Raw genomic sequence first — 15,065 nt, forward strand, 5'->3', positions numbered from 1 at the left:
ATTTATAAAATATCACAAAAACCCGTCTTATTGAGTAGGTCATTGGGACGGCTCTTAGAAGGACTCTAGTCTGAGTAAGTACCTACAAGAAACTTCAATAAATTATTTTCAAGTCTGACTCATTCACTAGGGATTCTATCACATTACATTGTAAGTTAAGCTTTCCTTTTAAAGTCGAGAGAAAATGGAAATTCTAGGTCTCAAAGGACGAGAAAAATCAATTTTCAAAAAGAACGTGTTAATATTTTACATAATTTCCCACCGGTGTAGTTTTTGCTGTTTTGTTATTGAAGACATAAGGGTCATGCATTTATTATATTACTTTAGATGAAATATAAAAGTTACTTCCAGTGCTTATCTTAAATGATATACAATAATGGGTAAGTAACAGTAGTGTTTTGTTTTTATTTTTCGCCACCGATCATGCCGGATACGCATTATTAGGTAAGAATTTTATAATAATAATATTCCTTGTACTACTCCCGGTTTCGTCTAACTTTTGTAGGAACTAGCTAGGTCCGATAGTAGTGGCGCTGTCGTCTATTTCAACAAACTTACTTAGGACAGCATTAGTTCCAGTTTTCACCACCAGTTCCAGTTTTTTGTTGTCAACTTCACGGGACTTAAACACTAAAAAAACCACGCCCCCGCGACATCTTCCATCGGTCGCAACAAATACAAGATGCGCGCGCACCACCTAGTCGAAGGGTTAGGCTACATTAATGACTGTATCAAGGAAAACTCAAAGTTAACTCAAACAAATTTTTTTTTTCTGCACTTAATATATTATATTTTATTACTACTCTACAATTTTATATTTTATTATTATAACTAAATTAACATTTATTGTTTTTTTTGTAAGTTAATATATTTCGTAATCGAAATAAAATTTAATCTATAGTTGGTTATTGTCTAAAGATTGTAAGAGAATAATATTTATATTTGTTATCGTAATGTATTTTGTTTACGTGATCATACTAAGATAAAATTCGACTATTATAAACAATAAGAGAGCGTTATCATTATCTATGGCAGTTGTATAGTGTGCACTATGCATAGCCGTCATCCGCCAAAATGGACGTACGTCATTCGTGCGCCGCTCTCGCCATCTAGCGGCATCGGTAGTCCCCAGTCCCCTCACACCTGCCCTTCTGGTACGCGGGGCGACAAGACAATCGACATTTGCCGTCGCGCTCGCACTAGTGGCACGTAAAAATAACCTCAAATTATCTCGTGAATAAACTCAATCATTACCTTCTTTAATTAATTATATACCTTAGTGTTACCTTGTATAATACAAGGACGAAGTATATGACATAACACGTAACACAATCAGTATTTGTTATTGGTGAATGTTGGTGCTAGTATCGAAATCGAAAGTTTTTCTGACAATAATGTTCTTTTTGGTGGGCTGTCGACGGGCAGCCCCCAAATATTGTGCCAGTATGTGGTGGTGTTTATTTATATGTGTTATGTACAGTAATCTAATAGGAGTTTTAGGTTCTAATACAACCGCTGTCGCACATAGTAAGTATAATTGAAATTTATTACCTACCAGGTTCTGTATATTAAGATCTTGATTGTAAATAATCATGTTTATTTATTAAATGATAACATTGGAGTTATTAAATATAAATATTCTGGATTCTTCTGCTGAAATATTAATGTAAATAAACGCAGAAGGCGCTTTATTGTATAATAACGTATTGTAACATTGGTATTTAACAGCGTAAAGGTAATTGTATCGTCGCGTCGTACTCTTAATTATCATAAACTAGTTTTGCTTGTGTTTTCATTTTATTGACATTACGTCTCATTTTATATATTTATTAATGTTTATCTGAATTTAATAAAGTTTTTTATCAAAGGTAGATAAGGTTAACTATCTTCAGAGTCACGCCACCCAGAATGACATAATCTATTCATCCGCTCTTAGATAATAAATTAAAATATTTATAGCTATATATAATGTACTGTATGGTTGAAACTGTTAACCTTAACTTTGCAACCAGAGATGAAAGTCAATATATAAAATGCCTGCTTGACAGATTATCAACGAAAATAACTCAAGATCGATTCTTAAAATAAATAATCTACGCGAGTAGGATTCTAGTCAATGTTACATATTGTGTATACCTATTAGGTAGTTTAGTTATAAGGCTATTAACAAACAATTGTTTATAATATAATAAAGATCAATAACAGAAAATCAAGTGAGTTATTTGTATGTACACAAAATATTTAAAATCTAAAATAAAAAAATAAACTTGAAATCAGTAGGTGGCGTTGAAGGTTCTTCCTCTGTTTTGTACATATATTTATTTTTTCAAGCGTAAGCCATTGTCCTTTATATAATAATTTGTGTTATTTAATTTTAGTATAATGTAAAATGAGTATGTTCAATGTTCATGAAGGGCTGTCTGAATTACGACGTAGTACAGGGTTGTAAATGGACAACACGGAGATAATAATATGGTCTCAATACCTTAGAAAATGTTTTTAAGACATTATAAAACAAATGACTGCAGCAAAATAAACTGTTTCTGTTAATTGAAAGCGCTTCCTACGGTAAAAAGAAACCGAATAACTAAAAGATCTTGCATATTGCATTACTGAGCTATACACCGCGCAAGAAATTGAAGTGTCCTGCGCGGTTCAATGACTTCCTAATAATTTTTGGAAATTTTTATTATGAATTACGTTTGGAGAATTCCTAATGGTAGTTTTATTTGTTCAATGGAAAATTCCTTTGTAATTTACAATTTCTTAGCTTGCTATTGTATGGTTTCATCTGTGTGACGGATTTTATTGAGCCACTATGAGCTATGTCGTCATCATATTTATAACATTAATCGAATCCTCGTCAACTTCACACAACAAAATAATGGGGTGTGTAGCTTTTACTTAGCTTACTTTTTTAGTAGTTACATACGAACATATGGAACATTTTTGCTATGCTACCCCAACTCGATCCAGAGACGACGAAAGGCACACAGTAAAATAAAATACAAAAACATGAGAAAGCGAAATTTATAAAGCAAAGTTTAGTAAAATGGTAAAATTACACGCGTCAACACAAAAATCAATGAAAAAGAAGCGTAATTACGGATGCGTAATGCGGATGCTATTAGCAATTATTTTAAGTTGTGTTTTTTTTTGTTTGCGGTCTTCTGTGCAATTTTGCTCTCCATAAAAACCTTCCTGAGTTAAATAGATTTAACAAAAAAAATTGATTGTTCCAACTGTCTTCGAGTTTTGCGCTTAGCATATTATGCGATTTATTTTTATATATTATATTAAAATAAATAAGAATTAAATATGGAAGGCACGTGATATTTAATATGAAACATAAGTATTCAGCCTTGTTGCGGTTTGCAAAACCATAGTAAGACAATATTACACTTATATTTTGCGTACAACATCGTATTAATATATTGATCTTAACTAAAATAGAGATCCATTCAATCGACTGAAAGTGATGTTTTCCTGAAACTGAGCAAAGTTCAACAATTCAATGGCATACAGCCAATTTAAACTGAACTATATTTAGTTGTTTATTTATGATGGAAAATAAATACAATATTGCGTTTTCAATACGTCATAATTATTCATATGAAGTTGATAATTTGCACTGTGAAGAAAAAGCGCTGTCGTTTACCAACGAGATAACGTACTTCCATATTAAATCTAATATTAGTAAACTTTTAATAATTTGTCGGATCATAAAACTTTGTAGAGTAGAATATCCGCAATGAGAACAACGTAACTTACTGCTCTAGAGCATTATTATTCATATTGAGTTTTAATGTTTATAAACAGTTTTTGTCGCGTCATAAAATTGCTTTAAATATTGCGAGGATAACAGTCTCAATTTTGGCATGCCGCTGACGGCTATAAAGCCTCCAGATGAAAGAACACAATCGCATTGTGGCAATAAAGGCTTTGTGTTCAAGGAGCCGTCATTTTTTGAAAAATGAAAAAGGTATTGCACTTGTCATAGTAAAGTTTTATCGAATATCGGATAAAAATACAGGATGTAATCAACAACCATTTTATATTATATATTATAAAGCGTGCGACTCACATCCATGTGGTCGTAGGTTCAATCCCCGGCTGTGCACCAATGGACTTTCTATGTGCGCATTTAACACTCGTACGGTGAAGGAAAACATTGTGAGGAAACCGGGCATGGCTTAGGCCCAAAGTCGATGGCGTGTGTCAGACACAGAAGGCTGATCACCAACTGGCCATTAGAAAAAAACCAATGATCACGAAACATCTGAGGCCCAGGTCAGGCCATTGGCTTTTGTATTTTTATTGAGTAAATAATATATTCTATGGTTTTTTCCTACATTAATTGTATATTTTATTTGTTCGATATGAATATATTTGACTAAGTCAGTAGAGCAAGCTACAACCAGTCTAACCTATCTAAAATACATAATTGAAATGCGGTTAAATCTGTTAACTTTGAGCTGTGTTAAGTGTCGTAATAAATATATAATATTAATTAATACTAAGACAAACATGTTAAAGCGATCCAAAGCGCAAGTTAGATTTACTCCGAAACTTGTGTCTTGCACGGTTATACGAAGCAATTCACTTTGTTTTGAACTTCATTCACAATTAATTATCCCGACAATTGAAGAGATGCAATTGCGTTGTGGACTTTGTATTCTAATATATTTGAACAAATCAAGTACTGTTTTTTTAATTGCCTTGAATATCAATGATTTCAGAAATTACAGTAGGTAGGAGCTACTTGCTAGATGATAGATTTACCTAAACAAAATTAATGTTATTACTTTTATCTAAAATACTAATAATTTTCTCCTTTATTGAAAGATTAGAAGCGCTTTTTAAACAGTGTTTACAATGCATATTAACTCGCGTTATGAATTGTTTGAATGAATATTTTATTTTAAATTCACAAGGCGGCTTATTAATAGGTTTTATTTTAATTAAGATGGGTCGTATGAGTGTTTGATCTTTAAGAAAGGGGGATTCTCGCGTGATTTGTTGCTTGTATGCCAATTTTCATATTAACAGAATATGAATTAAAATAGTAATGACAAAAACTAAAATCGTTATATTATTTTGAAATGGCTGCCCTATAAAGTTATTGGCTGCACTATTTGTCAGATCCGTCACTATTCTACGACTATGAAGAGTTATGTGGCGTACCTACTAATTAAATGAAACATTAGTTTATGAACAGAACTTAGTCGAAAGTGTTTTTTTATGAAAGCTGTTGGCTTTAAGGGCCTTTACAGCTCAGCTCAGCTGGAATTGGCGTTTGCCCGCGACTTGCGTAAGGGCGCCTCCTGCGAGACTCGGACCTCGGCTTGGGCCATCGCGGGGTGGTCAATGCCTGAAAGGCAGGACGGAAGCTCACTAGAGTGTGCGAAGTACGAAGTGAAGGTCTACGCCGTCCCCTGTGAAGGCGGTTTTTACCCTAATCTGACATTGAGTGGAAAGTGAGTTACCACCACAAGGTGACAGGAATTTCTATGCATTACTTTTAAGACTTTAGTCATAGAAAAGGTTGTTTTTATTAAATGGCCTCAACTTGAAATATTTGTGTATTTAATTAAACAAAATTTTCGGTTATTATAATATAAAACAGTGTTTTTATGCTGGCTAAAAGTATACGGAAAGTTTCCGTGTTAGCGGCAAAAGATCTGATATGAGAAAAGTTTACGTTCATGTAGCTGCGGGTTGCGGCTTCTAATTGTACTCACTCAACAAATTTATAACTTTTATGATTGTTTCGAACACCGTCACAGGTTGTAAAACGTATAAAATTTCATGAAGATACATCGCAGTAAGATATTGGAACTGGCACGATTATTCGGCGGTAGTGTGTTCAACTAATTTTGCTTACAGTAGATTGTTTTTTGAAGTGAAAACTTCTTTAGCGACGTTGTACACTTTTTTTGGAATGGGTAAAAAATGTTAAACTCGCGTCAGGACAGGTGACCTGATCGAAAATTCGTAAGACGGATGGAGACTAGACAGCTGTCGTGTTTAATGTAATATAAATTGTCATATTTGTGTACGATAGCGCAATAAATAAATATTGTATTCTACCACATAAATGATAGTACCTACTTTATACTGATAATTAAAGCAATTCGTGCAAAATTATTCCCTAACTATTCCAAAATATCAAAAATGCACAACGTTAATATTCAAGTTTTCACTTCTGCCGGCACTCCCGGAGTGCAACCCGTCGTTTTTTTTTACTATATCAAATGAATATCATGCAATCTGTCTTATGGATGTTTAAGGCATTCTACAACATATAAAGTATGTTCCGTTTACATACATACTATTATGTTCCACTTAGTTGAATCAAAATATAAGTTTTTGGTTGGCAAGTTGACCCCTTACTTGACTTAAAAGATCGTTGAAACATTCAGGAATGCGTTTGCTCTATGCCTTATTAGTGGGTTACGGGTTTTCAAAAAATACTAGCATCATAAATGAATTACTGGTCACGTTTTACGGTAGGTAAACTGGTTTTTCATTAATTTACATCTAGGACTCTTAAGTTGTCATATTTAAAAAAAAATGTATCATGGTAGTCCTGTATTTAAAAATGATTTAAATGTAGTTCAACATACAACCTTTACAGTACAGAACAGTAAAAATCTTAATTTAATATTTATTACACTAACAGTTTAAACGCATAAATCAGTTGAAAACTATTGTTTTTGTTAGTTGCGCGATGTTTAACGAAACTTCCTTCGGGAGTTGATTTTTGAATAAGTCGCAAATGCAGACGTTTCGAAAATGAGCAACTAACGAGTATAGTTACGAACCCGTAATTTGCATACAAATTGGCTTTCGGGGATAAATGCTCCATTTGTATTCCACCACAGGAACCCAACTCAGTGGCGAAGTATTTATCCAGTTTAGGATTTAAAACGGTCTGCTTATCGAAATTACCAAAGATGCTAATTAAAAGGGATCGTATGACCACAGATTATTGTATTATTAACGGTTTTTGTCTTTGAGTTTCGTCACAAATATTACTTATCTACCATTAGTTAGGTTAATATAGTTGTAAACCCTGATTTTAAATTTATATTAAACACAAATGGACGCTGGAGACCCTATGTCCCTAATGTTAACAATCGTGTCACTGGCGATGGGCGCGACAAGATATTCTATAACCTGTTTGCCTGTTATCCTGCTTGTAATTGCCGTTAATGTGTTAAGTGGTTTGGATTTAACATAAATAAACTATAGGTCTCAAATATCGTCTTCAAATTGATCCCATTATCGTTTTATAACGAACGGAAAAGTGCTCCAATGTGGACTGCTTCCTGAAACTTTGAATAATTGTATATGTAATATGTATGCCTGTACAAATTAAATACAAAAAAATTATTAAATTAAAAACAAATATGTATTAATTTTTAAAATGTTATTTTAAATTTATCCTACATCTAAATACCGATCAACACGTGTTAAGTAGCAGTAAATAAATTGTAGGTATATTTAAAGCAAACGACAACAGAGTATTTCTCTTGAGCTTTTAATTATAAAGCGCTAGAGTCGGGATGAAAGGCTGGACGCAGGAAATAATGCAAGTGACTGATGAAACAGCTAAGAGCGTACTAGACAGCTTTATTTTAATAACAATTTATAATAGCTATTTCCCTTTTTGCCCTTTTCTATTCAGCGCTTCTGGTCGTTGAATTTTCATCAGCGCCGAGTTACTAGAAAAATTGATTAAATATTTGTTTCACACACATAGGCCGCAAAGCCATTAAGTTAAGAGATTGTCGGCTTTTGATACATGTCTTTGTCGCATGAAGACCATTCTCATGTGGCCGATGGGTGACTTCACCTTATAACCCTCTGGTTGAGAAAGAAGAACTAATAAACCTAAATATCCTGCTATGATGATCCTGACTTAAGAACCTACACATATACTCGTAGGTTTATTTCAGATTAAGTTTGGTAATTGTATAATTTTTCAGTGTTACTTGTTATTTTGTTTTTGTTGATTTGGTTTTGCACTTCTTGCACTAATACCCTTAGTATTTTTTTAGGTTTTTTCCTTACTAGCGTTGCCTGGAAGAGATCGCTTGTTAGCGATAAGGCCTCATGTTGGATCCCTAATTTATGTTATTTTAATGTAACGAAGTTAAAATAAATAAAATAAATACAGAAAATGGATTTTCTATTGTATTAAAATGGTTACTATTTATTATTTCTATTATACTCATACTATCTCTATATATTCTTCATTACTATCTATTATATTATATATATACATTTTCTATTATATTACTTACACCAGTCGTAGCCAGATAGAGTCGCGTTTCTATATACGCTAAAGTTTTAAATTAAATGTATGGAACTCGCGTAAACTAAACATGATGTTGGTGTTTCCCAAGTCCCCTAAACCCGATTAATTTGCACTGCATGATACACCGAGGGTGCTTCATAGATTGCCTGTCAACCGGGTTACGCATCCGCAACTGTCACTAGTCCCCTATTGATTAATTAAAATACACATTAACATCGCAGATTTCTTAAAATAGGGCCTAAATTTAATATATTTGTCAAGGGGTCAATTGGAGCAATTGTACAGAGTGAGTGCTATTACTATATGGACAAAGATGCGTTGTAGTTAACTGTTTCTTAGACTCAGATATTCAATGGAAACGTGTACGAGCCAGGCTGTACATTGTTCTCACTCAGGCTTTATTAGTTATAAAAGCGAGGCGATTACCTAAATCGTATAGCCAGGCACTCTATTCAACAGTTACATTGCTTTCATTTAGCATTCGTTTCATAGCAATTAACATTTAATTGTTTCACATATATTCTATTGTTGTACGCGAGTGGTTAATATAGATTAAAAACAAAATCTTTTATTATCAAATCACCCTGATTACCCAGAAATCGTACATAATATCTTTGTGTAAAGTAGAGACCGCATCTTAGTAGATTGGATGTTAAAACATAATACTTAAGACACAAAACGTGCCTTCCGTTCGGAAAGCATAAAAGGATCACTTACCTATGGGCTATGACAAAAGTAATCGACACGCATATATGCGTTTCTCCAATGACGTATTGTAGCGTTTATACGACTTTATTTCTAAAATGTGTTGCACAAAATTTATCCCCGTTCAAAAAGAAATTATCCAATATATCAGTTTTAAAGGACTTAAAACTCGTGTACGCTTGAAAACGTGTAATTTCTTAAAATGAAGAAATTTCACAATTTTCATCCTTTTTTCTCGGTAATTTTATTTCACAAATTTTAAAGCACACGGTAATAGCTTTCACGTAGAAGAGAGATTAATGCTTTTAATGAAGTGCATTTAAGAGTAAATTTTTAATTTTTAAATAGGACATTTATTTGTTTTAATTTATAGCAGGTTTGTTAAGATTTGCATTTTAAAGTTATATTTAAAATTAGGATGTAATGTGTCTATGTAAAAAAAACGTGTGTGTACTAATGTACACACGTTAGAAGTTATACTTCTTTGGCGTAACAAGATAAAAATCTTTACAAAAATTTTGCCTTTCGCCTTATTCTACGTTTGTAGAAAAAACAACACTAACAATAGAAAAAATTTACTTCCAAGTAAGTCAACTTCAGGGTGTCGGTTTTTTGTGACGGAATGCGCGCGGCATTGTAAAAATTTACTCTCATTTTTCAACGCGCCAAATGAAGTATAACTTCAATAACTATTATAAATTAATATCCTGAAATTTAATTTTGCAGGCCATATTTTAGTCAGTAATACCACATCTGTGTACGATAGAAGTAACGTTCAAAGACAAGGATATGTATAGAAATTCACATACTCTGTCTGAACCCATGTCAAAACTATTCAAGGTATCATAAAGCAGGATACAGAAATTTATCTTTCTCTTATCGTTAGTATGAATGGCGCTCCTTCAAAAGCTATATGATGTCATGCAAATGATAATAAATAATCGTAACATGCAATATGATAAGATGTTATTGCGTATAATTCTTTGAATAGTAAAGAGTAGCTGATGCTGACTGACTGTAAAATGATATAAGTACCTACTCAATAACAGGGACACGTAGAATAGGTATTAGAAAGAAACAAACCTTTATTTTATATTAACTGAAAATATATTTTTAATCTCATTTCCTCAAAAAAGTATAAGTTTGAATAAATTAAAGTTTAAGAAATATTTCTTAAAGCAAATAAGCTGTTAATCACGAAGCTATTATACAGGCCATGAGTCGCTCTAATATCTTTCTAGGACGAAAAAACAACAACAACGATTCGACTTATGATAGATTATTAATTATAATTTACCTACCTTAATAAGAATTAGTAAAAAAAGTCAATTTTCTTATAAAAACGCAAAATAAATTATAACTCTGCAGGGGTTGAGCTTAGAGACCTCCCGTAGAACATTTTTTTGCAGCTGATGACCTCATCTATCCCCTATTTGCGTTTCATCCACGACTTTTTGACCACCCTGTATATAGTCAATAATATAATAATTATTGATTTTGCGGTAGTCTACATTACCAAACAAACTTAAATCAAAAATTAGGAGTTGTCAAACCATTTTTTTTAAATGAGATACGAATAATAATCAAGAATATGGATCTTAAATTCCCTGTTAGCTTATTGGCGTATTCACATATTGTTAGGAGAAAATTAATTTAAATATATAAGCCATGCCTCCATCCTTTAGAAATAAGCCTAAGTGCGAAGTGTCTGAGGATATCAATGTTATAACGTTTTGTTGCAGATGTGTGTACACCGAAACAATTTCAGTGTGCAAACGGGATGTGCATACACATGTCGTGGGTGTGCGAGGGAGAGGACGACTGTGGCGATAACTCGGACGAAAACATCGAAGAATGCAAAAAAGGTACTTGTTTATTTATTTTATTTCTATTCATTCATAAAGTTTTAAATTAATCCCAAATTTTATCAAGATTTTGAATCAATTATAATTTGGGGTTTGAATTATTTCTGTTGAAGGTTCTGGGAAGCTACCACGATTATCAAAACAAGATATAATAAATTACTCGAATTTTTGTGCACTTTAAAATACACATTAATACAGAGGAAATAAAATAAAATAAATACCTCATCGCAATTCGAAATTTAAAAGTTAAACTAGCCTTCTTGGTGGCTTTGAAGTAAGAAATTACATATATCGCTCTGACATTTTTAACTTTATATTACTTAATGGAATAAAACACATTGATAATAAGGCCTGTATGTGACCAACGAAAGAGAAGATGTTATAAGTGTCTGTTCTATTGTAAGTTGTAACACTATATAGCAGTATACATTTTATATTGTTAACGACCAGAGAGGAATACATAACAGTACCAAAGAACCAGGAGGATATAAACTCTAACGAACTAACCGGCAAGCGACAACTATTGTTCGTGAACGATCGCAACCGTCTTTAGCATTCATCTTGGCTTTATTAAAACAAAATGTTGACATTGACAGCGTATTTATTGTAGAGGACAATTTGATTTATTTTCATTGTAATAATTTGTGGTCTTTGAAATTTTTGAATGAGTAAACTTTCTAGCCAAAATTGTACATACTTATAGAAAAGGTTTGCTGATGTTTGAAATAGAAATAGTTCAAATATGTAACAGTAAGTTTTAGATTAGTTCAGCCTAGATTTGTTACCGTATGAAACAGAGGTCGTAGAATCGATTCCCAACGAAATAGTATAGTTTCGTAGGCATAAAAAGTTAAAGCATATTGTTAAAGTTTTGCTGATACCTAATAAACACGAGTTACACATTAACCTGTATAACCTACATCTAAAAACCTATCTCTATACTATACCTCCATCTATTTAGTAATCTTCGTGGAAATAAACAAAACAAAATAAATATATTTTATTTTTTAGAGTTGATTTAACTGAGCGTTGGAGGTATGAAATAATTGAGAATGATTGCATTCGATGGGTCTGATTGGTATTTGGCTTTATTGATGTGATGACTCGCCGACCGCGACGTGACGGCGCCCTTTTGCCTTATACTGCGCATGCGTCTATTAGATCAAAGGAAAATTGTGATATTGGTCTTAGGTTATCAAATTTCAATATAAGCTCTTGCCTATTTCCTACGTTTAACTGAATGAAAACAAACTATCTAGTTTGAAGATTAACTTACCTACCAACACAAACTATTAATACTAAGAAACTTCATTGATATTCAAATAATTATGGAAAAGACTCTTGGGGTCTCTAAGAATATTAAAATCATAACAGTCTGTCGTCGAAAGGCTATATTGGAAATCCTTTACTCCTAAAATAGGTAAAGAGTGACGTAAAGCCAAGTCATCACACGACTCACGTTCAGGCGACGCCTCAGTCTGTTAATGCTCCCATACATAAGTTGATGACTAATGGTTTAACGTTATATCACGCCATATCATATCAGGCATATAGCGGAATATCTTTTTCACTATTGCAGAGTACGAAAGATCTTCAAAATCAATATATTCCTTTCATTTAGAAGTACATGCTTGTCATTTATTATTACTGTCCTAAGGGAGCGTTCAAGTATTACGTCACGCATTTTTTGGAGATGATTGACCCCCCCACCGTGTAACGCGCCGTAACGTTTTTCTAGACCTAATAATAAAACGTTTCGTGACCACCCATTGACTATACCTAAAAGTTACCATTATGTGGTGTAAAGTACTGGAAAGTCGAAAATAATATTAACAATAACGCGTAATTCAATCCCCGCCCCGCATCGTAACGTTTTAACAAAATTCGTTACGTAATACTTGAATGCTCCCTAGATGAATGATTCTTAGAAAATACATCAACTACATTAGATCAAAGATGTTGCATAATTCAACAATTTTTTTTAATGAAACACAAAAAAGCAACATACTCGTAATTGTAGGTTTAAACAGTAAAAGGAAGGAATATTAAAATTAAACCTAAATGAAAACTGAAATCAACCAAATACCTTATTTACCTTGTAATATGTAAATTTTGTATAGCGTGAACAATTTTGCATATATAAAGTAAGTAAATACACTACAAATAGTAATGAAACAGATCCCGCATTACTATTACTAGCTTTAGTAAATTAAGATTTTAGTACGATTTCTATTTATTTATTGGGACAAAAATAAATCCGAAGATGGAATATAAAATATTATAAAAAATAACATTTAAGAAACTCAATAAATAAAATAAAATACATTAAACTAAGAGTTATTAAATCGTGTGTGTTGTGTGATTGTGTGTATCAGAGTAGGTACGTGAAGTGGAACAGATAGTTACTTGTAAAGTATTTTTATTTGTCATTGGCCTTTCAACTGTATAGGCAATTTGTTTTTCGAATATTGTTTTATTACCATATTACATATATTAGGATGGACTTTTATTACAAATCTTATAGCTTTGTAATGTGTACATCGTGCTCTTATTGCAGACAATAAGAGCACGATGTAGAACTTATTGTGATAGGGGTATTTAGGAAAAGAGGTATATTTTGTTTAAGCTGAAAATTCTTTGATAAAAAGTTTGCTCGCAATTAAGCCTTGTATCAAAGAGCTTTTAAATATCGAATTTTCACGTCTATTGTTTCAAAGTGTCTGGTATTTTGTGCTTCGTTATTGTGAATTAACACATACGTCATAAATGAGACGTGTGTATAAAAACGTTAAAGATGAATAAGGCTTGGTATAAATTCAAAAGGTTAAGACGATCGTAATTTTATACAACTTTAAATTAAACCAAAGTTTGGAGACAAATACGGCTAAGTTTCGGACATCCAATAACCAGGATTCCCGAAAACCCATAAAACTCTAAACCAATCTTGTAATATTCAAGATGAAGGGTGGTAGTAATTGCTGCTATAAAATAAGGGTGTCTTCCGAACTTAGAACCGATATCAAATTTTAGTGCTTGGCTTCTCAGAAATGGATCTGGTTTTTTACTCCCATTAAGAATGTTAATATATAATTATTGTAGTTGCTCTTGATTTCTTAATTAAATTGTTAACATGTAATGAGAGTGTGATCAAGTTTACTCGGATATGACTTGGAATAAAATGACCAATGAAAATTGAACATTATAGCATTAAAATAAAAGTTTTAGAAAAATTAAACCTACTGCAAAGGTCTGTTCAGATTATTTATGTTGGCACCTAACTTATACCCTCCAGCAGTGTGTTTAATTGATTTTGATGAGACTGTTACGTTGAAATGAAGGTGATTTGTGAACAAAATCGTGTTAACATGACTAAAGTATTCGAGTGTATGTTTGTGGACAGACATAAACTTCTGCTTAAAAGCCTAAATAATTAGATACTCACACCTAAATTTGTTCTAATAACAATATTCAGGTCGAACTTCCTATTTATAAATTTAATCAGGCCGATTGCTTTCGACTATTAAAGAAATTAATGTTGTTTTGAATCCCACGAGGATTGTTCTCGCAACAAAATTTCGTTTCGGAAAAGTCGTAAATAATTTATTGTGGGAATTAACATAAAATTACTAATCTCTTTATTCCTTTGGGCATTTTCTCTTTAATTACTGTGACGACTTTGTATGGTTGTGCAGTGGAGCAAATTTTGAATAAATGTAGGGGGATACTCCACATATCTCTCATTAAAACGAAAGCATTGTTATCACGACGGTTCTATTGTTTCAGAATATTTTGCTTCATATTATACCTATGCAGTCTTTTCAGCTGATATTAATATAGGCCTATTTTTTAGGCCAGTGCTGCTGGAATAAGTACTGTCAAGACAAAGTGAGAATACGAATAAGATTATTCGTATTTCAATAAAATATTTGTTTGTCAAAATCCAACTGGTTATATTGTCATTCAATGTAAAACTAAAAATCTTATCTGATGAAATTATTTAGTAGAACAAGCACGGGTACCAATTGTTTATTTTTCATCGTATAATAAATTGGAGACGTTAGTTACGGTTCAAAAGTAATATTAATTTTATTTACTGCATAAAATTATCAAATTTCTATAAAGATAAATAAAATCAAATTTCAGATAAGTTCCTTTTCTTTCAAGTCCGTTTG

At 32.3% G+C, this 15,065-nt stretch overlaps 1 protein-coding gene across 1 annotated transcript in view; it reads left to right on the forward strand.

Annotated features, from left to right (window-relative positions):
- The first annotated feature begins 1,174 nt into the window (after positions 1-1,174).
- LOC125051582 (very low-density lipoprotein receptor-like) overlaps positions 1,175-15,065 on the forward strand; it is a 158,694-nt gene continuing 144,803 nt past the window's right edge. The window contains exons 1-2 of the mRNA XM_047652013.1: positions 1,175-1,527; positions 10,771-10,893. Of these exons, the coding sequence (XP_047507969.1) occupies positions 1,353-1,527; positions 10,771-10,893 (298 nt within the window). The 5' untranslated portion in view covers positions 1,175-1,352. The remainder of the gene's footprint in view (positions 1,528-10,770; positions 10,894-15,065) is intronic.

The sequence above is a fragment of the Pieris napi genome, chromosome 1 (assembly GCF_905475465.1).
Source record: "Pieris napi chromosome 1, ilPieNapi1.2, whole genome shotgun sequence".
NCBI lineage: Eukaryota > Metazoa > Arthropoda > Insecta > Lepidoptera > Pieridae > Pieris > Pieris napi.